The sequence below is a fragment of the Giraffa tippelskirchi genome, chromosome 6, assembly GCF_054371585.1.
Source record: "Giraffa tippelskirchi isolate mGirTip1 chromosome 6, T2T-mGirTip1v1.2.pri, whole genome shotgun sequence".
NCBI classification, from domain to species: Eukaryota; Metazoa; Chordata; class Mammalia; order Artiodactyla; family Giraffidae; genus Giraffa; species Giraffa tippelskirchi.
The window spans coordinates 14,282,339-14,308,293 of record NC_137280.1 but is presented as its reverse complement, the minus strand read 5'-3'; the positions used below and the strand labels follow the sequence as shown (position 1 = coordinate 14,308,293).

Below are 25,955 nucleotides of genomic sequence, written 5' to 3'. Positions count from 1 at the left end.
CCATGGACAGAGGAGACCAGCAGGCTATAGTCCATGGGACCACAGAGTTGGATGCGACTGAGCACCCTTTCAATAAACCAGCTCTTGGCTTTATTGATTTTTCAATTTTTTTTTAATCTTATTTGTCCCCTCTCTGATCTTCATTATTTTTTTCCTTCTGCTGTCTTTAGATTTTGTTCCTTTTTGAATTCTTTTAGGTGATAGGTAAGATTGAGATTTTTCTTATGTTTTTGAGGAAGGCCTGTATCACTATGAACTTCCCTCTAACAACTGCCTTTGCTGTATCCCATAAATTTTGTATGGGTGTGTTTTCATTGTCCTTTGTCTCAAGGTATTTTTTAGTTTCTTCTTTGATTTCATCTTTGCTTCATTGGTGGTTTTTTTTTTTTTTAATTATTTTTATTTATTTATTTATTTGGCTGCTCTGGGTCTTAGTTGCGACATGTGGTATCTTTGTGACATGCAAACTCTCTGTTGCAGCATGTGAGATCTATTTCCCTGACCAGGGACTGAACCAGGGCCCCCTGCATTGGGAGTCATTGGTTTTTTAATAGCTTGTTGTTTTAGTCTCCATGTAACCATTTTTTTTCTCATTTCTTTTTCTGCAGTTGATTTCTAGTTTCATGTCACTGTGATCAGAAAAAATACTTGAAGGACTGACTCTTTGCTTCCTGTATCTGGATATCTGTTTCTTTCTTTAGGTTTGGGAAGTTTTAGCCATAATTTCTTTGAGTACATTTTTTTTTTTAAACCTTTTCACTTTCTTTTCCTTCTGGAATTCCTATATATGTGTAGATTGGCACACTTTATATTATCCTACCTGTCTCATAATGCTTTCATCTCCCCCCCCCCCCAATTCTGGCTTTTTGTCTGCTGTTCTAATTGGGTGATTTTTATTCTATCTTCCAGGTCACTTATTTGTTCTGCAGTATTTAATCTGGTCTTCATTGCCTTTTAGTTTAGCTTTCATCTTGGCAAATGAGTTTTCTGATTTTTCTTGGCTCCTCTTTATAATTTGTAGTTCTTTTTTTTACAGTAATCTGCATTTCTATTCATAGACTTCACTAATTCCTTCAGTATTTTCATTATCTCCTTTTTGAACTTGATGTCTGTCAGACTGAAGAGATCTGTTCCATTGTTCTTTCAGGGGAGTTCTCTTGATTTTTTAACTGGGAGTGGTCCTTCTGTTTCAATTTACTTGTATTTCTCTTACTGTGAGTTTAGGAGAAACAGTTACTTACTGTGATCTTGGAGGGGTGTGTGGGAATGTCCCTGTGTAGTCTGCATGGATTTAATATTTTTGATGTGAGGCCTGTGTTTTGTATGAATGCCTACTGCCTCTTTCCTCAGTGTGCCTTAAATATCCCTTTGGTGAAGAGTGTGACTGATGTGATGACCAGTCTGTGGTGGATGTCGAGTGGGGCCTCCTCTTTGCTCTGTAGTTGCCTCAGCCCTGTTGGGGACAGAGTCTGTTCCCTGGTTATTGGAGTAGAGGCCCCCAGATCCGTTTCTGAGTCGTGTTTCTGAGCTGTGGTGTGAGGTAGGCAGAACTGGAGCGCTCACACCTGGAGAAGAGCCCCTGAGTATTCCTCTACCAGAGCTGTCAACCAGGAGAGGGCCGCGTTGTCACCTGTCACCCAGTGTGCGGGCTCACAAGGCCACCATGCAGATCCACTCTAGTCCGGTCCCAGGAGCGCAATAGTCATGCACCTAGACCCTCCGGGAGCGACGGAGGCAGCCCAGACCTTGTCCCAGCCTAGCCCCCACATGGATGCCCTCAGGAAGCCCACATCTGCCAAGAGCAGATCCATCTCAGCCACGGAAGCACCTGGTTTCCACTTGGATGTTGCGCAGCACGGAGTTTACAAAGCAGGCAGTGTAGGTGTAAAGAGTCAGACACAGCGGGGTGACTGAACAGCAATCCTGCAGCACCCCGTTTACAGAGCTGGCAGTGCGGGTGTCAGTCTGCGTCCGGCACCTGATCCCGGAGCCGGCTGGCGCAGGGAGCAAAGAGGCTGCTACGGTGGGCCCTGTCCCTCCTCTTAACAACGGCACTTGGCTTCTCTGGCTGTCTCCAAGCGGCTGAGCCCCAGCCCTCTCCCCAGCTCTGTGCGCTAACCCCAGGTGTCCGCACCCGGCCCCAGCTGTGCCTGCAGACGTGTGTCTCGGGCCGGGCAGCGCAGGCAGGCGGCACAGACTGTGCAGCTCTGTCTCTGTTTTTCTGTCACGCACCAGTTGTGACACTCGCCCCTGAAGCTCCCTTTCTGTCCTGGTGACTCCTCTTAGGTTCCATCCTGCTTTTTCTTTTCGTCCCACCCACGGTTATGTGGAGGTCTTTTCAGGTGTCTGAGGTCTTCTGCTAGTGTTCAGCAGGTCTTCTGTGAGAACTGTTGCGTACGTCAGTGTGTTTTTGATGTATTTGTGGGAAGAGATGATTTCCACATCCTTATACTCCACCGACTTGATTAGAGCCCTGAGTTACTACTATTAGATGAGGGTTGGTCACACAAATAGTGAAAGTGGAAAGCAAAACCTTTATACCTGAGATACACAGAGAGCAAACGAGAAATGGAGAACTATTTTATTTTTTCTTTTTGGTCGCACTAGGTTTTCACTGCTGTGTGCGGGCTTTCTCTAGTTGCAGTGAATGTTGGCTAATCTTTCTTGCCGCACTGCAGTGGCTTCTCTTGCGGAACACGGGCTCTGGCGCACGGGCTTCAGTCGTTGCAGCTCGCAGGCTCAAGAGCGAGGGCTGAGCAGTTGCGGTGCACAGGCTTCGCTCGCTCCACGGCATGTGGAATCTTCCCGGTCCAGGGATGGAACCGGTGTCCCGCGCACTGGCAGACGGATTCTTACCCACTGGACCACCAGGGAAGTCCGAGAACTATGTTAAATTTTAGACAATGCTCAAGTTAAATACCTTGGGTTACTATGTGAATTTGACGGATTAGTTGGAGGTTTCGTCTTCCACGAAGGCACCTTCTTTTCCAAGTTGGAGAAAGTTGAAAACGGTACAATGAAACGTACTAAACAGCTAAAGCGCATGTTGGGGGTGGGCAGGGGGAGCGGCCGAGTGTGTTTGTGTGCATGCCGTCTAGAGGCACTAGAGGGAGCCAGGACTCAACGCAAAGTAGACGAGACAACTGGAAGCAACGGCTAAACTAGGATTGCATCTCGAATGGTAGTGCCAACCCACATCCACACTTTGGGTGAAAACCAAAGTGATCCTGTGTTCAGTATCACATGGAGGACTCAAATATAAATATAAACTGAAGGTTTAAGACTTCGAATCACAACTTATATACTTGGAAAGAATTAGATGGTTTCCAGATACGATGGAGGCCTAGGAGACGGTCTTCCTACTCTGCTACACTGCCCTTTGGGAGGATTTTTTTTTTTTTTTTTATGGTTGTTTTTTGGCTGTGCTGCGTCTTTGTTGCTGGGGATGGGCTTTCTGTAGTTGCAGTGCTCGGGCTTCTCTGCAGTGGCTCCTCTTGTTGCCGAGCACGGGCCCTAGGCGCTTGGGCTTCAGGAGTAGCTGCATGTGGCTGAGTAGTTGGCGGCTCTTTGGCTCTAGAGCACTGGCTCAGTAGTTGTGGCACATTTTGCTTGGTTCTTCCAAGGCATGTGGGATCTTTCTGGATCAGGGGTTGAACCTGTGTTCCCTGCATTGGCAGGCAGATTCTTCACCATTGGACCACCAGGGAAGTCCTCCCATTGGCTTTTAAAATTTATCTTTGTTTTCAAGTTTTACCATGTACATGTAGATTGAGTACATTCTTTTAAATGTTGCATAGTATTTCTGAGCTATGGACCATACCACGATTTATCTGTTCCCCCTCTGGTGATGATTAGGTTATTTGTAATTTGTTACTTTTACAAACTCTAGTAACATTCTCATACAGGCCTCCTTGTATGTATGTGCGAAAATCATCTAGTTAGATACCTGTAAGTGCAGTTGCTAGAGTATAGGGAATGGGCTGCATTTTCAGTTTTACTAGGTAGAGACGGATTATTCTCCAGAGACTGCCCATTTGTGTTCTCATTAGCAGTGTGTGAGAGCCCCGTGTTTCCTCAGCCTTACCGATACTGTGGTCAGACACTAACTTTTGCCAAGTTGATTGCTTTAACCTGCATTTTCCTGATTCAGTGAGATTCAACATTTTTTTCTTACGTTATTTTAGCCATTTCTCATGTATACATATCTTGCATTTAAGATTAAGAATTTTACACAGAATACTGTTCTCTGAAGTGAATTTTAATATTGTATAAAAAAATCCAACTTCTTATACACGTACATATGTTCTATGATTTTATGCATACATCCATATACATATATCAAGGTAAAGTCTGATAAAAAAGAAAATAGCTTTCCCATGGCCAGTGTTCTACAGAAGATAAGTCTGTAAGACTGTGCAGATTTTATTTTGTTGTCAAATGATATGTAACACTAAGGCAGAACAAGACCAAAGCAAATCCTGTCCACAGTATGTTACAAAGTATCTTGCATAGCTTATTTGTTCTCACTTGATAAAACTCATTTTAGGATTCTGACAGGTTTTTTTTTCCTCAATGAATTCATACAAGTTAGTGTGTACTTTTTGTCTTTGTTCTATAGCAAACCAGCTTTCTCAACTCTTGTTATGTTTTACTTTACAACCTTACAGAATTAATGACAGCCTGAGCTTTGAGGGCTCTGAACTGGTTTCACTGTAATCCTTGATACAGTGATGTACAAATGCATAGAGCATTTTGAATCTTCATCTGTATCGCAGGCGATTTTCCAGGGCTTCCATTCTCTGTGTCATTTCTTCTAGTAAATCTCAAATTAAGGAAGAGGAATCTGAATGGCCTATTTACATTCAAATACAACTTGATTTATCTACAAAAGAATTTGTGTCCTGCAAAATACAAGGCTTTTGTTTTTTCTATTTCTGTAATTCTGACTTATAACTTTATAGTAACCCATTAGTACATACTATTAAGACTATAGATCTGTGTTGAGTTAAATACTTTTTTTTTTAACATTAAATCCAGATAGCTCAGTTCAAATTTTTCTTTTTAAAAAATTTTAATTCTACTCACTCCCCTGTTGCTTATAAATTAATTTACCATAGCACACCTCTGGGAGCTGAACTGATAAGGCTGGGAATGAGGAGAGGAGAAAAAAAAAACAAAAGGCTTAGGTCTTGGAAACTAAGATACGACATCAGAAGAGAAGAAGATGGGGAGTTTTCACCCATGAGGCCAGATGAGACCATAGGGTAGCAGCCTTGAGGACCTCTGACACATATAACTTCCTTAGTACCTTGTGAAGTAAACCCTCAGAGGCGGGCTGGGAAAAGGTAGAACAGAGGCGCATTAGGGCTTCCCTGGTGGCGCAGCGCTAAAGAACCTGCCTGCCCATGCAGGAGACAGGGGTTAGATCCCTGAGTCGGGAAGATCCCCTGGAGAAAGAAATGGCAACCCACTCCAGTATTCTTGCTTGGGAAATCCCATAGACAGAGGAGCCTAACGGGCTACAGTCCATGGGGTCGCAAGGAATTGGACACAACTTAGCGACCAAACAATAAGAGCAGCTTTAGAATAAACATTTGTCTTCCTTCTTGAAGCTTCTTAATACCCTCCACTTGCCCCCTCCATGGCAGAATGAGAGCCTGGATTCATCATCTAGATTAACCACAGTCAGATTATTTTGCTTTCCTTTATGAAGCATATTTCCAGTTTTCAGGAAGAAAATGGCTATATGCTGTTCTTTATAAACTCACTGGCACAGAAACAGTTCAGAATTAAACCATTTCCCTTTAGACTAGTTGATGTGTATTGAGCTAGATATCGGGCAGTTTTAGTAAGCTTACTACAGTTTCAAGTTCAGAACAGTTGGCAGAGTGTTCAGTGCATAAAAGCACTGAATCTCATTTCTCCATCATCCCAAAGCATTCCTTTTATTTGTAATACTATTCTAATGAATCATTGGATTCTGCTGTTCCCTCGGTGGAATGTTTCATCTTGGAGTGCCGATATAAAATCTCTGCTGCCAAATGAAAAAATCCCAACCCCAGTCCTGTAGAAACTACACATTGACCAAATGTGGCTGAGGGTGACTTGGGGCCAAAGGAGAGGTTTGGAGTTTAGGTAGAATTTGAAACCTCTTCATTCTACAGCATTCTTTGCCTACACGTACTGTATCTCTGATGCACTTCAGATCTGTATCTGTATCTTTGCCTACATGTACTGTATCTTTGATGCACTTCAGTTTTATCTTTCATTTCCTCCCAGCAGAGAGAGAATTAAGTAAACATGTTTTTTCTTTACTTTGCATACTGACTGGCTAACTGGCCTTACTGCTCAACCTCCTAGAACCAACCACAGATAGCTTGACCTGTGTCAGCAGTTTGGCTTGCCCTCGGTTCTCAAGCACCTGTCAGACTGCTTAAGAAATAGCCTTTCCTGGAGTTCACTATTCTTGGCTTTATAGAAGTGACTTCATTTGATATATACCCATATATAGAAATGTTTGAGGTTTTGATGGTATTTGCATTCCATACAGAGGCATAACATTAGAAAAGGATATAGCGCTGCGTTAATTTTCTTACTTCTTCATTTGCAAGGTTCTGGAACATTATAAGGTTTTCACATTTGCATTGATCCTGTTTTTCTTCCAAAGGACTTCCTAAGAAAGTAGATGGAAAGTGTTCACCTCTATATCCCACCAGACTTCCCAGACACATTGTAATAGGACTGAATCAGCACATGGAGGAAACCATGATGAAAGCAATGTTCAACTTTTTCCATGCAGCCAGATCCAGTAGATATCAGGAAAGAGCTGTATATGCTTCCATCACTGAAGTGGCCTTTATTGTGGACTGCGGAAAGACTACTGCAGTTTCTTCTTGTTTATTTTTTTAGTTCTCCTTTTTCTTAAGTTCTTCTCTTCCCCACCCCACCTACTGCCTACTTGCTCCTTTCCTGTTCTCCCTTAAGCTGAGTTTGTTGACAAGTTGAGAGGCTGATAGCAAGCTACCTTATAGTAATATTTTACTTGGAATTACCTGAGGATTTTGTCGAATGGAAAACTTTTTGTGTAGACCGTGCAAGATTGTCTTCTTCAAACAGATATCTGTGTTGCACTGCAAAATTAGAACAGGAAAGTAGGTCTCGGATATTTATGGTGACTGGCTCAGATTCTGTAAAGAGAAAGAAAACTGAAGTCAAACCTGTTTTACATGGTTGTGGTTATAAAACAGCCATCAGCTGTCAGAGTAGGGTACTTGTTATTCCTAGAATGAGGTACATAGCTTTACTTTAGGACTTACTATGGCAGAAAGACCATCAGCAGAGAGGCTGTTAGCAACTATGGCTAAAAAAGGGTAGAGTAAATGTTTCCTATGTGATGGAGGGGGAAAAGCCATAGTTAATGTAATTCAAATCTTTCTTACTTACACTTCATTTGTCTGAGGGGAAACCATGGTGGAAGCAGCCACCGAAGATGCTAAAAATACTGCTTTTAAAAAATATACCTGTTGGCTGGTGGACCCTCTTTGGCAGTTCCCCCGCTGGGGAGTCCTGTCTTCCATCAGAGTCTTCCAGAGCTGAGAGGTAAAAGATGACCAAAAGAGTGACAGTTGTCCACGTGGTGCGTATGTTCTTAGGAAACTGGTCCCAGACCAACTGTTTACCTGCCTGCCACCACCCAGGACGTTCTGGTTTGATTTGGTAACACCACCAATTCAGAAAAGCAGTTGGTTACCCCAATAACCCAAGACCTTCCAGAGGCATTCTCTCTAGTAAGAGAAGCCTGGACCCCTTAAATGCATCTTCTTACTTAAGAATGTCCCCCTAAATGTTATGTCTAGAAAGTAGGGTGGGAAAAAAGTTTGTCCAGTTATTAAGTTGCATTGGCAGCAGCTCCACTTAAAGAGCTTAGAGGCTGAACATCAAGTTGCACTAGAAATCCGAGAGGCCTTCCGTTCCTGGCCCCCTTCATCCCAGTGCTCTTTGCTGGGGAGGAATAAGACACATCACTTTGACCGGGATTTTATGGCCACTGAACCTGGGACAGGAATAAAAGGAAAAATGGGCAGAACTGCTTTTCAGGTCCCCCTGCATTATACATGGACTCAGACAAACCTGGGAGAACTCTATGTAAGCACACCGGCACAATAGTGAACCGGAGAAAAGCACAAGGGGCTCCTATACATAAGGACATCTGAGTTCCAAAGGGCAGTCTAATGCTCTGTGAACTGAAGGAGTCCATACAAGAGGCATTCTTTAAATTTTTATCAGTGGGCTTAGAAGGACTACCATCCCTTCCCACTCTAATTACAGGTGTATCCCGAAATTGTGCATCAGCTTTCCTGATTTATATAACGGTTGGTTGTAGTTACCTGATCATCTCCATAGGGTTTTTGTGAGGATTAAGTATGCCATGTGTTAAAACACTGACTACACTGCTCAACACAGAGCAAATGCTCAAGCAATTTATTAGCATTCAGTTCAGTTCAGTTCAGTCACTCAGTTGTGTCCAACTCTTTGCGACCCCATGAACCTCAGCATGCCAGGCCTCCCTGTCCATCACCAACTCCCAGTGTCCACCCAAACCCATGTCCATCGAGTCGATAATGCCATCCAACCATCTCATCCTCTGTCGTCCCCTTCTCCTGCCCTCAATCTTTCCCAGCATCAGGGTCTTTTCAAATGAGTCAGCTCTTTGCATCAGATGGCCAAAGTATTGGAGTTTCAGCTTCAACATCAGTCCTTCCAATGAACACCCAGGACTGATCTCCTTTAGGATGGACTGGTTGGATCTCCTTGCAGTCCAAGGGACTCTCAAGAGTCTTCTCCAACACCACAGTTCAAGAGCATCAATTCTTTGGCGCTCAGCTTTCTTCACAGTCCAACTCTCACATCCATACATGACCACTGGAAAAACCACAGCCTTGATGAGACGGACCTTTGTTGACAAAGTAATGTCTCTGCTTTTTAATATGCTGTCTAGGTTGGTCATAACTTTCCTTCTAAGGAGTAAGCGTCTTTTAATTTCATTGCTGCAGTCACTATCTGCAGTGATTTTGGAGCCCAGAAAAATAAAGTCAGCCACTGTTTCCACTATTTGCCCATCTATCTGCCATGAAGTGATGGAACCGGATGCCATGATCTTAGTTTTCTGAATGTTGAGCTTTAAGCCAACTTTTTCACTCTCCTCTTTCATTTTCATCAAGAATCTCTCTAGTTCTTCTTCACTTTCTGCCATAAGGGTGGTGTCATCTGCATATCTGAGGTTATTGATATTTCTCCCAGCAATCTTGATTCCAGCTTGTGCTTCTTCCAGCCCAGCGTTTCTCATGATGTACTCTGCATATAAGTTAAATAAGCAGAGTGACAATATACAGCCTTGACGTACTCCTTTTCCTATTTGGAACCAGTCTGTTGTTTCATGTCCAGTTCTAACTGTTGCTTCCTGACCTGCATACAGGTTTCTCAAGAAACAGGTCAGGTGGTGTGGTATTCCCATCTCTTTCAGAATTTTCCAGTTTATTGTGATCCACACAGTCAAAGGCTTTGGCATAGTCAGTAAAGCAGAGGTAGATGTTTTTCTGGAACTCTCTTGCTTTTTCAATGATCCAGCGGATGTTGACAATTTGATCTCTGGTTCCTCAGCCTTTTCTAAAACCAACTTGAACATCTGGAAGTTCACAGTTCACGTATTGCTGAAGCCTGGCTTGGAGAATTTTAAGCATTACTTTACTAGCGTGTGAGATGAGTGCAATTGTGCGGTAGTTTGAGCATTCTTTGGCATTGCCTTTCTTTGGGATTGGAATGAAAACTGACCTTTTCCAGTCCTATGGCCACTGCTGAGTTTTCCATATTTGCTGGCATATTGAGTGCAGCACTTTCACAGCATCATCTTTCAGGATTTGAAATAGCTCAACTGGAATTTCATCACCTCCACTAGCTTTCTTCGTAGTGATGCTTTCTAAGGCCCACTTGACTTCACATTCCAGGATGTCTGGCTCTAGGTGAGTGATCACACCATTGTGATTGTCTGGGTCGTGAAGATCTTTTTTGTATTATTATTAGCTATTAATAATAGCTAATAAGTATAGTATCTTGAGAATCCCTTGGACAGCAAGGAGATCAAACCAGTCAACCCTAAAGGAAATAATCCTGAATATTCATTTTCCAATGAATATGATGCTGATGCTGAAGCATACAAAGGACTGATGCTAAAGCTGAAGCTCCAATACTTTGGCCACCTGCTGCAAAGAGCCAACTCATTGGAAAAGACCCTGATGCTGGGAAAGATGAGGGCGGGAAGAGAAGGGGATGACAGAGGGTGAGATGGTTGGATGGCATCACCAACTCAATGCACGTGAGTTTGAGCAAACTCCAGAAGACAGTGAAGGACAAGGAAGCCTGGCATGCTACCGTCCATGAGGTCACAAAGAGTCAAACATGACTGAGGGACTAATACTTTCATTTTCAATGTGAGCTGTTATTGTCTTCTGTCTCCCCTATTCTACTTTTTGTGCTTACTGTTTCCAGACAGCACTGGCCCTGCCCATAAGGGAGGCACTTTTCTGAGCACTTTGAAGAAACGGATTGAGAATTTCTCACTCAAGGGTTCACGCTGCTCTGCTTGCTAAGGTCTCTCCTAGACGTAACCTGTAGTACCTTCACATATGCCTTTCTGCAGTTTATCACTTATCTCGCCCATTGTGCTGAAGTCTTCCGCATAGAAGAGATGCTTTTCTGTGGGCTCAGAGGCGATCTCTTGTAGTTCTTCCTCAATGGCTTTTCCTACCCCAACAGCATACATAGTTATACCTAAGGTACAAAGCAAATTAAGAACAGAGTAGTTACACAAACATAGAAAACAGACGTAGGGTTACCAAAGGGGAAGGGATGACATAGGAGCTTGGGTATATAACAGATATACACTACTATATATAAAATAGACAGTGAGGTCCTACTGTATAGCACAGGAAACTATGTTCAATATCTTGTATAATGGGGAAGAATCTGAAGATACTGAACATAGTTCCTTGTGCTATACAGTAGGACTTTGTTGTCTATTATATATATATATATATATATATATATATATATATATATATATAGTATATATGTATTATCTGAATCACTTTGCTGTGTACCTGAAACTAATACATGTTGTAAGCCAAATTAAAAAGAACACAATAGTGAGAGTTGTATTCTCAGCATCTGAAAGTTGTGTGTTCTGCACTCAGAGCCAGCTAGATATTAATAATTGGTGTGATGTGAAGCATCCATGTCAGCCTCCCTTTATTTTTCCATCATTTTTATTTTGGCCTTGTGAGCAAATGACAGTGATACAAGAGAGGAAGGTGAGGCATTGAGAGGCTGGGGAACTAGACCACCAACCTGCTCAGCTCTGGACAAGGTCATTAGCAAATCTTCAACATTTCCCTGAATTAGTCTTGTGGATAAAGTAAAAAAGAACACTATCTCATGGCTTACTAAATAAGAATCTCTTCTGGGAGAATTCTAAGAAACAGGTCAGTTTATGACCTTATAACCTGGTTTCTGCTTGTCAAAGGTATAGATAGTAACCTTAAGTGACCTGCAGCCAAATGAAACTATTCTGCCCACCCCTCTTGGGAGGATAAAGCCTTGTAAGAAGGTGCTAAGCTGAAAAGGAGAATCTGCAGACCATTGGAAATCCTCTAAGTTAAAAAAAGAAAAAACACAAGTATCGACTTTAGATTTCAGCAGGCATATGAGATTGTTCCAAAAGTTTTTATAAACAAAATTAATCATTAGATTCCCTTCTCCAATATCCTTTTCATTTGAAAATTAAACATTAATAAGAACTTAAGTTCTGCTTGATTTTCAACATTTCTCAGCAGATATCTTACTCTGGCTAATTCATTAAACTAGATCTTTAAAAAAAATAGACATAAAAATGGGTCTTTAAGTCAAAGGGCAAGAATTGTGCCTCATTCTAAAGCCTATGTAAGGTCAAACAGCCAAGTTCAGCATATTTGTTTGAGAACCCAGTGACTTTACACACAGTCTCCTAAAAAGGATAACTACTATTTTAAGATTGTGTTCATTATACATAGGAGTAATTAAATTAATCAGGGGAAGTCACTTCAGATAAGTCTTGTTGATTCAAGAACCAAGCATATATCTGTTTCTCCCACCACCTGCCTTCGGAGGATTTGTGGAAATTTGAGTGGGGAAAAGAGTAAGGTAGGTTGGCTTCCATAAGAGAAATAAAAGGACTAACCACTGTCTTTGGAGACAAGGTGTTGCCCCAGTACATTCTAAGAATGCAGGCTAGAGGGGTTGGTGGGTTTGACATGAGCTCAGCTAAGCTAGTCCAGAAGCAGAGAAACCAGGTGTGAGCAGCCAGTTTTACAATCTACCCAGCTGATTCAGGCAGGACACTTTTGGGGGCTCCTGCGCTTTGGGGGCTCAGAAAAAAAGAGTGAAATAAGCAATATCAGTAAAATGGCCCCCTTCACAAACGAGTGACTGAAGGTTGATGTGAACCAGCCTTTCTGTGAGGAGGAATGGAGCTCACCAGGGGCACTTCAGCACTTTGATCCTTTGTTCACTCACTCAGCAAGGATTAATCACACAAGTAGTATGTTCCAGGCCTGACTGAGACACTGAGTCCATAAAGTTGGTGCACACACTTTACCCCTCATAGGAACTGCTGAAGCAATGCGCTCCCGACAAGTTCTTAAAGAAAGCAGCGTTCAAGCAAACTGCTTCACAACCCTCAGGTCTTCCCATCTTCCCAAGGAATCCAGACACTTTCCCTCAAGCTGTCTACCAACCATCCTAGCTTTGGGATTTCCTTTTGCCAAGAGCCATATTCCTCTGCCACATTTGACATCTATAGTCAAACCTCAAAAGCAACATAGTCAAACATCTAAAGCAACCTCAAGTCCCCCCTGCATTATACATGGAGTCAGACAAACCTCAAAGAGGCTAAGCTTTACTGAGCAACAGAGTTTAAGAGTCCATGATCTCATCTGACATTTTGATTTTCTCAAAAGCTCACTTTTACCTCCTGCAAACACAAGACTATTCACTGTCTTAAGGCTACTGCACTCCCAGTATGTTTACTGGTAGCATTGCTTAAAAAAAAAAAAGGTATATTACTCCAATAAAAATTTTTAAAATTAAAAAAATATATTGGTAAGAGCTCCTCCTATTAGGAATCTATTTTTATCCAGTTCTTCAGGTGATTCTAAAACAACCAGACCAGTGTCTGGGAAGCATTGTTTATTTTTCTGGTTAAACAGCACATGTAGGATTGATTCTCTGCTCTGCAGATCACAGCCTGGCTGGTAAATCATCACAGGAGACGATACTCAGGTGTGATCTGTGTGCAGACCACCTTACAGTCCACAAGACATTGGCATCCTCCCCGAGTCCTTTAACTCCTGTGGGGTCCCTTTAAGGCCACTAGGTGGCAGTTTAGTAAAGGTGTGTAACCGCGGTGACAGGAAGCCATTCTGTCCCCTCAAGGAATCTCACTCCCATGCTCCCCCACCCCAATGTGAACACCAAGCGAGTTTAAGAAATCTGAACCCTGAGTGGTGTAAAACACACCCCCACCCCATATTACCATTGGCCTGGGCTTTACTGGCCCACTCGGAGACATCGTCCTGAGCCCGTCCATCCGTGAACACGATGGCCACTCTGGGCACCCGTGCGGAGAGAGGCCTGGCCCCTTCTACTTGGGTAAAACTTCTCTCAAACATATGTTTCAGGGCCAGCCCAGTCATAGAGCCCTTGCCCATGTATTTCATGTGGGCCACAGCTTTTTTCATGTCTTTGGCTGAGCTGAAGTTTCTCAGGGTGAACTCTGTGCGGACCAGCGTGGAATACTGGAGCAGCCCTACTCGAGCAGCTTTGGGAGAAATCGCCAAGGAATCTATAATTCCAGTGACAAACTGCTTCACAATCTCAAAATTATCTTCTCCAAGGCTCTTGGACCCATCGATCACAAAAACCAAGTCAACTGGGCCTTCAGTGCATCCTACGGGAATAAAAGGAAAGTTGTAACGGTTAAATGATAAAAAAAAAAATCATTATACACAAGAGGAGAAGAAAATTATTCCACTGGAGGCATAACTATTTTGGAGAGCTATCTTTATTCTTTAGATAGTAACACAGGATAGATAGAAAGTGTCGGGAGAGTCACAAACAACCATAATGTTCATGGTTCCTTTACATGTGGCTTGTCAAATTGTTAAAAATAGTATTTTCCACAAGCAAAAACACATGGCAGATATACAAATTGGAAACCAGACCCACACTGTACCCCAGATCACCAGCAGTCAGGCCTCGGAGGGACTGTGTGTACAGTACCCTGCAGGGTCTGAAAGCACCCCCAAAAGATTCCAAAAACTTTACTCCAGGAGGGTGACATCACCCCAGTGCTGGCATCTGACACACAGTGGACTTCCAGTTCAGCTCAGTCATCTCGATCTTCTAAGGAGATTTCCTCGTAACCCAGCTTGCGTCCGTCAACAAAAATTATTTATTGAGCTCCTGCTTTGTGTAAAGCAGTCAGTGTGGAAGGACCGCAAGTGATCAAGACCCAGTGCCACACCGTGTTGTTCATAGTCCAGGGTGTTCTGTGCAGCGTTCCACACTGTACAACAGCCGGCTAACTGAGTGTCAGCTCCCTCCTCTAGTCCACCAGTTCCTGCTCAGCAGGAGCCATTTCTCGTTAATTTCTATACTTCCAATACCTGGCACACAATAGTTGTTCAGTAAATGCTTGTTGACAAAATACATGAAGGAGGTGGTATCCATTTGGTAGTACAACCGCTAAGTACCCTCTTTACCATTTTTTTTTTTTTTTGGCCCCGTTGCACAGCCTGTGGGATCCTACCTACCTGACCAGTGACCGAACCCAGGGCCTTGGCAGTGACAGCAGGCGTCCCAACCACTGGACCGCCAGGGCCCTATCATTGACCTTTTGAAGTTTTAAAATGAATTATCACTGTGAATTCTTGACCTACATGGACGTTTCCCAGGCACCTCAGATGGCTGACAGTAAAAGTTTTATGCAAATACATTAGCAAGCTGGGTATAGAGATTTTTTGTTATTTAGGAATGCATAAGAAAAAAATTACAGATTCCAAATGGATGATCTAATTTCAAACAGTCTACAGTATTCAATGTAACATTCTATTTCAAGGCAGCTGTCTAATACTTGAAAGTGAAGCACAGCAATATTAGGAAGTAAAGACACACATATGCAAAAATATTTCTATTCTTGGCTCAACTAACATGCTAAAATAATTGTGTATGTATGTTGGAAGAGTTGGGTTCCTGTCTTTCCCCATTTAAGCGCTTGTCCTCATTACTCAACCTATTGACCTCTTGTTAGTGAAAGAGGAAACGGCCAATTCAGAACTTCATTTACATTCATAGCCTAAATCTCAGGCAGTGTGCACCTGGCTCTCTAGCAGATTTCAGAAATAGTGGAATAATTTTTCAGTGGCAAATCCATTTTCTCTTTTTCCTCATATATTATTTTCTTAGAGAATAAAACGAACACCTGCAGCCTCCCTGCAGGGAGCGGAGCAGGCGACTTCACCAGGAGACAAGAATCCTAGATGGAGTGGAGCAGCACCAGGGCGGGAGGTGCTGTATTCTCACTTTAATGACAGCCCGGCTAGCTGGCTACCTATTTGCAGGAAGGTCACTCAGTTTTCCTTGGATGTTTTCTTTTGGTAGTTAAGTCAGTGAGACCGGAACAGAGCTGTGATTTGCTTTCTGAACTTAATTTTCACAGAGTGTCAGAAATTCGGGTTTGGACAAGACCTTTAAAGGTCACTGTTCCAGCCCCGCTGTTGCCCATATCTTTACTGCATCTCTATAGCCATTCATTCAGTCTGGGCCTGAACACCTCTTCTGATAAGGAACCACCAAAGCCCCATCTGTTCACAGCTGTGCGGTGAGGATGACAGTAGCTATCATCTGTCAAGCACTGAGAAGGTGCCAGCACTGGGCTAAACACCTGTAAACACACGATGTCATATGTTTCTCATGACGATTCTGTAAGGTGTTATACTAATATCATAGGAAGAAACTGAGACTCAAGAGAAGTTAAATAATTTCTCCAAGGTCACACAAATGTAGGAATAGTGGGTTCAAATCCACGAAAATCCGTAAGATGAAAGCTCATGATCTTAACTAATTAATCACACAGTTTCTCTGAGACAAGGTGTCTTTGTCCCTGTACCGAGCTGAGGCTTCTCCCCAATGTCCTTTTTTCCCAGGGTTTGGGGGGTGTCCTATAAATAAGGGATGAGGTGACTGTCACTTTGGTATTTGAAAGGCACCTCAAGTCTTTTTTCTACACAGATCCCAGTTTCTTCCTTTATTTTTCACTTGACATCATACTGACCTTCTTCACCATGATGCTTTCGAGATTTTGTCTCTATCCTTTATCTTTCATTTTTTTTCTAAAAAATATTACATGCACATGGAACAAAGTTCAAACACTACAAAGGTTATCTATATCTATATCTCTCTATCTATGTCTATCTCTATAGCGATACCTATCTTGAGAGAGAGAGAGTATGTTAGAGGGAGTCTTTTGCAAAATACATCAGTGGTAGCACTATAAAAACCACTCGACACCATGCTTTTTTTCACTTAAAATATCCTGAGGATACATTTAGAGCTGCTTCATTCCTTTTTTATATTTATTTATTCTTGGCTGTACTGGGTCTTTCTTGCGGCTAGCTGGAGCTATTCTTTGTTGCAGTGCTTTGGGCTTCTCATTTCAGTGGCTTCTCTTATTGCTGAGCACAGGCTCTAGGTGCTTGGGCTTCAGTAGTTGCAGCACATGGGCTCAGCAGTTGTGATGCACAGGCTTGGTTGCTCTGCAGCATGTAGAATCCTACTGGACCAGGGATCGAACCCATGAACCCTGCATTGGCAGGTGGATTCTTATCCATCGGACCACCAGGGAAGTTTTGCTTCATTCCTTTTACCAGCTGTATAGTATTCTAATGTAGAGATGCACCATAATTTATTTAATCAGCATCTTATGAATAGGCACTTATTTCCCAGTTTTGCTCTGCAAATAACACTGCACAAAATATTCCTTCATCTGTGGCTTTGTGAACACATGCACTTCTCTGCGGCATAAACTCCTAGAACTGGAACTGCCTTCCTTTATTTATTTTCTTATGAGTTTGTTTTTATTTTTATTGGGCTCTAGGGGATGGTTAGGAAATAACTCTGCAAGTTACACCCCACTAGGGAAATGTCCATTCTATTTTTCCTGGGATAGCTTTCAGAGCTTTTTCTTTCTCTTGGAGCCTCTGCTCTTGCTGGCAGCAGCGTCTTCAGGTCCACTGCGGAGTGGCTTCCCCTTGGAAAAGAATTTTTCCTCTTTTTTCTTGGGGACCCTCTTGTTTCCTGACTCTTTTGGGTCACTAACTGGTTCCTCTTTGGGGAAAGATTTCTTTCACTTAGAAAGACTTCACTGCCAGCTGTCTCTTTAAGATCACTACTAACCAGCTCCTTCTTGGAAAAAGGTTTCTTTTCCTTGGGTTTGGAGAAGGAGACAGATGGGTCTTCCATTCCATTCTCCTGAGGAGCCTTCTGGGGCTTTTGCTTCTCTCTGGGTCTTTGACTTGTCTCCTCACACTCCTTTTTTCTGGTGATGCCAGGGCAATCGCAGCCAGTCTTTTCTGTCTTCAAGCATTTCTTCTCCTGTTTCTCCAGCTTTCTAGGAATCTCATCAGCTGCTTCCTCTGCCTGAACCACTGTCTGCTCCATGACATCCAGATTCTTTCGTGGAATCTCTCCAGTCTCATAGAAGGACAGCCACTCCCCAGCTTGTTCTCGAAGCTCCTCCCCAAATACACTGGGGGCGGGGGTTACCTCAGAGAAGCAACCAGTTCCTGAGGTAATCCCGCATCTGTTTGCCAGGTATTGAGAGCTGTGGCCTTTGTTCTTGGCAGCTGCTTGGCCAATGAAGCTAGAGTGGAAAATGAGGCCATACTTTGGGGTGTTACCCCCTGTCTTCAGAGCTCTGGAAACGTGGTCCCTTTGCTGGGCCAGGGAATCACTCAGACACCAGGACCGGGCAGGAACTGCCTTTAAAATATTTGCCAAACTGCCCTCCTAAAAGTTGTACCAATTCAGACACCTAGTGATAAATTTACAACTGCCTATTACAACATATCTTTGCCAACGTAAGGAATCATCGAACTTACTGAACTCTGATAACTAAAAGGTAAAAAATGTATTGTAGCTTTAATCTCTCATTATACATTTTCCTTTTTCTTTTATGTTTCGTGTCATGTTTAGAAAGTTCTCTACTGTGAGATTATAAACCTCTCTCATGGCTTTTTCTGCCACTTTAGAGATATCATCTTTTAAGTTTAAGAGCACAAGTCTTACCTCCCTCATTCCCGATTTTCTTGTTCAGCTAGGATCACTCTAGCCTCTTAGCTGATAGTGACCTTACTGTCAACTGAAACCAAAAGTGTTTTCACAGGTGCAGTTAAGCTCTCTTCCCCATTCTGTATCTATGCAAACACATTTATATCTATGGGAGAAGCAGAGGTGAGGGATTTACTTCCTGCAAATACTCCAAAAAACAATTGCTCTCAAACCAAATTATAGCAAAAAAAAACCCAGTTCAGATCACTTACTTTTGCACCGTCTTCCATCCTCAGCTAGAATAAATCCCTTTGAGCATTTGCAGATGTAGGAGTTGCCACGGTTAACACAAATGTGTTCACAGCCATGGTGGGTTGATTTGCAGACATCCTTCCCTGAGGGGAACAGAGGAAGTGAAGCAACCCTATCAGTGTAGAAACGAGCTGGATTGAACAGTCATGGAAATAAACCATTAAAACCTCCGTTCCCACCTCTGTAACATCCCCCCTTTCAGTCTAATACTCAGAAGAGGGCATGGTAAAGGAAATCTCTTAGAAACCTCTAGTTTCCATGAAACTGAATGGTAAGCTGGGTGATCAGGTATCCTGGATTTCTTAATAATTTTTAGAAATGTTCAATGTGCTTTGAGATTTGATTTTCCCAACCTACTGATCTCCCCATAGACATCCCAGTTTCAATTGTCTAATGTACAATTCTCATGTGTGAGGCACTTTAGACTCTTCAAAGTAGTGACAGCTCTTTAATCCTCACAACATCCTGTGGAGAGAGGAGGGCAGGGGTAGTTATGCCCAATGGATACATGAAGAAACAAAGTTTCACAGCACGGCCCAAGGTCACACAGCCACTCATGACACATCTGAGTCAGGAAGAGTCCTGAGTGGTCCTCCTCCACGGTATGAAAGCCGTCTGTTCTCTGGTTCCTTTCTGTCATTAGCTCTCTAAGACGAGAAGCTTCCTACAAAATTGGAGTCAGTGACTACAGATCCCTCTGCGGGGAGGAATGGGAGGATTTGATTTAACAATTAAATTTCAGAGGACGAAGGTGAGCCTTGTGTACAATTGTACAACCTCAACCTATTGTTGTACAAGTTGTACAAGCTCACCCTATTGAGCAAAAAGCGTGTTGAGTGTAGAAATGACGCACATGTGCGTTCCATGCTTACAAAAACAGAAGCGTGAACGAACGGCTCAGGCAGACATAGTGGGCAGAACTGTAGCCATGGTCCCCGCAGAAGGACACCACAGTGTGAAGGCAAAACACAGCCTTGCGTAGGGTGCCCTGCAGAGTCAGGCCATGGACCCACGGGCATCCCAGGAATCGGTCTTGCAAACAGAACTTCCTGCTAAAGGCAGAAAAGCCCCTCCTCCTGGCAGAATAATGAGGAGTGAGTTCTCCTCTCCCCCTCTGTGTTGACCTGTGGAAGCCCCAAGTTATCTCAGCAATCTGCGATGAAATTCCCCCAAATCAACCTCCACAGCAGATGAATTTTTTTCTTTTTTTAAACTAAAGAAGGGTCATCCTGCCCACTGGAGCAGAGTATCACAAAAACAAGTAGACCATGTCAAGACCCCCCCAAAATAAGGGTTAACAGCTCAGAATCTCACCAGGGGGTGGAAATCCTGACCCCGTGCTGGTGTCCTGCCCACTTCACTGAGCTCACACGTCCCCGTCTCTCCCTCTCGGGGCTGTGATGGTCATTTTATGCATCACCTTGGCTAGGTTATGGCACCTGGTTGTTGTATAAAACACTGGTCTAAATGTTGCTGTGAAGGTACTTCTTTAGATGAGATAATTTTAAAATCATGAGCCTTTGAGTAAAGCAGATTATCCTCCATAATATGAGTGGGCCCTATTTTGAAGACCTTTAGAGAAAAAAAGACTGCTGCTGCTGCTAAGTCGCTTCAGTCGTGTCCGACTCTGTGCGACCCCATAAACGGCAGCCCACCAGGCTCCGCCATCCCTGGGATTCTCCAGGCAAGAATACTGGAGTGGGTTGCCATTTCCTTCTCCAGTGCATGAAAGGGAAAAGTGAAAGTAAAGTCGCTCAGTCGCATCCGACTCAGCGACCCCGTGGACTGTAGCCTACCAGGCTCCTCCGTCCATGGGATTTTCCAGGCAAGAGTACTGGAGTGGGGTGCCATTGCCTTCTCCGAAAAAAAGACTGAATTTCCCCAAACAAGAGGGAATTCTGCCTCCAAATTGCCTTCAGATTGGAGCTGCAATATCAGCTCTTCCCTGGGTCACCAACCTGCCTGGCAGATTCCTTATCTATCTATCGATCTATCATCTATCTACAAACACACGTGTATATATATATATATATATATATATACACACACACACACACACACACACATATATTTTATCAGTTCTCTGGAGAACCCTGAGCAACATACTTTCTAAGAAAACTCTCATAATCTGTTCTGAGTGAGCCACAGAAGTAAATGATAATGGATAAACCAGACCCCCCAAAAAAACCCCTTCATCCCTTCTCTCACCTTCTGCCCTTATAAAGTTTTCCAATAAGCAGAAACACTACAACTATACTTTGACCTTCACCGCGATTGCTCACCCAGATTTTAATCCCTTCCAATGACTAGCCAGGCACTCTGCTAGGCTCTGGGCATCCACACAACTCCTATGGAAAGGGCCTACACCTGGGAGAAAGTGAAAGCAGCGAAAAGCCTGACAACTCAGGACACTGGCTGAGAAATTCCTGAAGCACTGAGGGTCCAGTGTACTGATCACGAGCACAACAGTTTCAGAGCATCCGAGGCAGGAACTTACAATAGTGACACTGACTATAATGGAAAACTTGCAACGTTAAAAGAAGCTCTCTAACTGTCCTGAGTTGAAGCGACTTACTCCTGCAGCGCTTCCCATCCTCGGCCAGCCGGAATCCCTCCATGCACTTGCAGACGTACGACCCCCCAGCGCTCACACAGACATGCTCGCAGCCGTGGTCCACTGCTTGGCAGACATCTTTCCCTGAGGACAGCAAAGTTAAAAATTTCACCAACGACAGTTTTCCCTGGGCTTCACCTGGGAGGATCCGTCCTTCCCAGCCCCTAGACTCCAGGGCCATCTGAGCTCAGCAGCTCTAATTTGGGTTCACTCTCCGAGCTTCCTCACTGTCACAGCCGCCGCCATCCACCAGCACCTATTTCAGCGTCTCGTGAAAACGCAATCCATCACAGGCCTTCCGCGGGCGCTGGTATGATTACTTAGGAGATTAAACCTCAATTTGGACTGGTGATGCGGAAATCTAGTTTTGGGTTTTTCCCTGACAACGTGACTTTGGAGAATCACTTAACCTCTTGCAGGCTTACCTTTCCTTTATGAAAAATGAGAGTAATACTTCCAGGTACCCATCTTTTCTTCAAATGCATCAATATGAGTTTCTCTTTGTAAAGTACTTTGAGAAGCTTGAGAAGATGACTGACAAGGGCGGGAATCATTTGCTCAGGGTTACCCACTCCCCTTGGACTTGACGGAGACGTGGTTGGCCCTATGGAAGAGACTGTGCTTTCTGAGATGTAAGAATGGCCTCATCAAAAGGTGGTCTCTAAGATGGATTTGTGCCACCAGAAGCAATAGCAACAATATTGTTAAAGATAAAGAAGCAGAGGCTCAGAGAAGTTAAGCAGCTTGCCTAGCTAATAAATGGCAGCGCTAGAAGCTGATAGAATCCAGATTTCAGACTGGACATCCTTCCAGTAGAGCACATTGCCAGCCTATTATTTCTTGTCACAGGGCATATCACCTTCAGTTGTGGCTCTGGCTTTGACTTTTGTCACTTGTTCATTTGTTTGTTTTCTTTTTAACAGGTTTTCTTTTTTTTTTTTTAGGACAGTTCTAGATCTACGGAAAATTGAGAAGACAGTACACAGATTCCCTGTAAACCGCATACCCAGATTCCACTAGTATTAACATCTTACGTTAGTGTGATACACTTGTAATGAATGGACCCATACTGACACAGTAATATCAAACAAAGCCCATAGTTCATTTACATTTCCTTAGTTTTCAACCTGATGTCAGTTTTTTTCTGATCTAGGATCCCACATTACATTTAGTGGTCTTGTGGCAACGGTTTTTGAGAGTAACTGATTTACAAAGAGATCAGGCTGGTGGATTTCAGGCACAGATCAGACATAATAATGGGAACCCACTCTGGTAAGAACTTACTTCTGCAGGTCTTCCCATCTTCACGGAGTATATACCCTTCAAAGCATCGGCACATGAAAGAGTCTCCACTGCTTACACATGAATGTTCACAACCATGGTTGCCCAAAGCACAAGCGTCCAGCTCTGAGAATCCAAGTGGAAACAGAAACAGAAGAAGGAAATGATTCATACGTTAGTGACTTATTTAATCTTTTAAGATATTTCAGACACCTTAAATGAAAGCAGTACTTTATCCTACAGGGCACATTTCAAAATAGAAAGCATGTCTATGAGCAAAACTTCTTAATATATAAAAAGCATGTAAAACAAAATAACATGATCATCTCCATAGGAAAAATGAACAAAAGACATGGAAAGACAAGTTACAAAAGGAGAGATAGAAATGGCCTATAAATATTAGAAAATAAATTCCACATCATTGATTATCATGTAACCATAATGTCAGATTATCAGATAACCATAATTATCTGCATATCTGCTTATGTATGCACATATGTGTCCTACTTCGGCCATCCGTCCATCCATTCTTTCATTCATTCATTTGTTCACTGAGCTGTGGACTAATTTGTGAATCCCCTCTCTCTGAGTCAGGCACTCTTCTAGTCTCTGGGGACGTAACAATGAGTAAAACCAAGTTTCTGCTTTTGTGACGCTTACATGTGGTGGCAGGCGCGGAAGGAAAGAGGGGCAAGACAGACAAATGTATATGCCAGGAGAAGGTGCTACAGAGAAAAGCAGGATGAGGGGGATGGAGAGGGCCTGCTGATTTGGGGCGTGCGGAGGGCTTATTATTTTCCATGCCATGTCAGAGAAGGTGACACTGAGCAGAGCTCTGGAGAAAGAGACGAGTAAATGCGTGGTGTTTGGAAAGAATGACACCCAGGGAAGAACAGCATCCGCAAACAGTGGCAGGAACGGTGGGACAGGTTTCAGGAAAGGCAAGGAGACCAGAGGACCGGGCAGGCGATGAGCCGGGACAGACCTCGTGGGAGTCACACGCAGTGGTTGCATCTAAGTCAGAAGGGGTCACTGGAGGGTTCTGAGCAGTGGAGTGACGCGAACTGACTTTTTTCTTAAAGGACCACTGTGCACAGAACGGGCCATGGGTAAGGCTGGAGCAGGGAGAATAGGAAGAGAGCCACTGCACTGACCCTGGTGGCCCAGACAGGCCGGTGAGAGGGTCAGACTGTGGCTGGACTTTGCAGGCAGAGCCTGCAAGCTTTGCTGATGGGTTAATATAAAGAGTCCATCTTCACATGGATATGACAGAAGAGTCGTCAGTGACCCTTGAGGTTACAGGACTGAGCAACCAAAGAATGGCACCTCCATCGATGGGGCTGGGGCAGCTTCTGTGACAGCAGGCTGTAAAAACCAGGCTGATATGTTAAAGCCTGATACTGAGGACAGATGGAAAGGGACTTTTTCTAAGAACCAAACATAATTCTGAGAGTCAACACGATCATTTCAGATAGAGCCGAATTTCTACAGTGGCTGTGAAGTGAGGTTTTAAAATGAATGCTCCAAAGCACATAATCACTTTTATAGCCAGGGACAGACCATACACTTTTTTCTAAGGCATTTTTGCAGTATTTTTCTTGGAGGGGAGTCCTGAGAACTACCCTATGGGTTAATTAAAGCAGCTGTTGTTATTCTCATTTACCAGCCAGGGAAACTATGCTTTGGGAAGATTAATGGCTTGCCAACATCAGTTGCTAATAAGTGACAGCACCAGATTAAAAATGTAATCTTCTGATAATAAATCCCATGTTTTCCCCAGCTACACTGCGTTGCTATACTCTAAAGTAAGCTTCCAAACATGAAGGGAATTTTGCCTTCGTTTGGGCAGAAGGGCCGCCAAAATCTGAACAGTGGGAAAGTGTTGTATCAACTGAAATTATAACTGCAGACGAAAGTCAAAGCAGAGCTGGCCCTTGCTCTTTGCTCAGAACATGACTTACTTCTCCAGGCACAATCTAGACTCATTATTGATGCAGATCATTTCTCGATGGCTTGGGGTAATCCCTCACGTAGTGTTGAGTGGAAATACAATTGAGTGATCCATAATACAGACAGCCGGCTGGCTGTGGAGGTGAGCGGGTTTTTTTCCTCACCATGAATTTATATTAAGAGTACTCTATTTTCCAATGTAATAAAATAGCTCTAACTCTTTCAGGCCAGCCTTGTCAAGCCATAATGCAGACAGCCCCCCCGCCCGAGTATGCCCCTTCTTTCCAGAGCATCCCCCGGGCCCTGTGCTGCCCCCATAGCTTCATCTCAGGCTGCAGGTTTGAAGGGTGATTGAGTCTTCCCACAGGGATCCTGAAAGGTCCTTGGCCCCCCAGGCTCTTGCAGGATGGGTCTGGACTTGGCAGAGGGGCACTGCTTTCCTCTATCGGGAGCCTGCTGAGCCTGAAAGCACTGTTCTCAGGGGGCATCCTCACCTTTGGCTGCAGACGATCCTGGGAGCTCCCAGCCCAGCCTTGGCGCTCTCCTGGGCTTTTGTACTAAAAGCTGTTTGGAAATTTTGTTGTGTGCATGTTTTAAAAACATGTAGAGAATTTGGGTTTTTAACCTTTTCCCTTCTTACCCGCTCAGGGCACCTGATCAAGAGAATAGAGCAATGGTTCTCAATCTCAGGGGAACATCAGTCACCTGCAGAGATTATTTGAAAGGCGAAAAGGGCCCATGATTCAAAATTCAAACATACTAAGGGGAGACGTCCCCTTTGGAGGGGGTATCTGGCAGTACCTACTTAAGGTACAAAATGTACCTTAGACCTGGCAGCTTCACTTCTGGGATCCTCTCCTGCAGATACCCTGGCACCATATGAAGAGATATACTTTCAAGTCATTCACAGCAGCATCACTTGTAATAATGAAAAGTGGGAAACAACCCAGACGTCCACGACTACTCAGGCGACAAGCTGAATAAATATTCTACACAATGAGATGCTGTGCCTAGTCGCTCAGTCGTGTTCGACTCTTTGTGACCCCATGGACTGCAGCCTGTCAGGCTCCTCTGTCCATGGGGATTCTCCAGGCAAGAATACTAGAGCGAGTTGCCATGCCCTCCTCCAAGGGATCTTCCCAATCCAGGGATCGAATCCAGTTCTCCTGCAGTGCAGGCAGATTCTTTACTGACTGAGCCACCAGGGAAGCCCAAGAATACTGGAGTGGGTAGCCTATCCCTTCTCCAAGGGATCTTCCTGACCCAAGTACTGAACCAGGGTCTCCTGCGTTGCAAGCAGATTTTTTACCAGCTGAGCTACCAGGGAAACCCCAATGAGACACTAAGCAGCTGTAAATAAAATAAGGAAGTTGTCTATGTA

General features: G+C 43.6%; 1 protein-coding gene across 4 annotated transcripts in view; it reads right to left on the bottom strand.

The window, feature by feature from the left end:
• Positions 1 to 4,237: 4,237 nt before the first annotated feature.
• Positions 4,238 to 25,955, bottom strand: part of MATN2 (matrilin 2) — a 165,617-nt gene continuing 143,899 nt past the window's right edge. For 2 of the 4 annotated variants that reach the window (XM_081505204.1, XM_081505205.1), the window contains exons 11-19: positions 22,628 to 22,750; positions 21,305 to 21,427; positions 18,690 to 18,812; positions 13,625 to 14,038; positions 10,675 to 10,827; positions 7,521 to 7,592; positions 7,053 to 7,187; positions 6,575 to 6,673; positions 4,238 to 4,816 (exon numbers count right to left, since the gene is read on the bottom strand). In XM_081505204.1, coding sequence (XP_081361330.1) covers positions 4,761 to 4,816; positions 6,575 to 6,673; positions 7,053 to 7,187; positions 7,521 to 7,592; positions 10,675 to 10,827; positions 13,625 to 14,038; positions 18,690 to 18,812; positions 21,305 to 21,427; positions 22,628 to 22,750 — 1,298 coding nt within the window. In that variant the 3' untranslated portion in view covers positions 4,238 to 4,760. The remainder of the gene's footprint in view (positions 4,817 to 6,574; positions 6,674 to 7,052; positions 7,188 to 7,520; positions 7,593 to 10,674; positions 10,828 to 13,624; positions 14,039 to 18,689; positions 18,813 to 21,304; positions 21,428 to 22,627; positions 22,751 to 25,955) is intronic. The other 2 variants (XM_081505206.1, XM_081505207.1) reach the window with 1 other exon arrangement.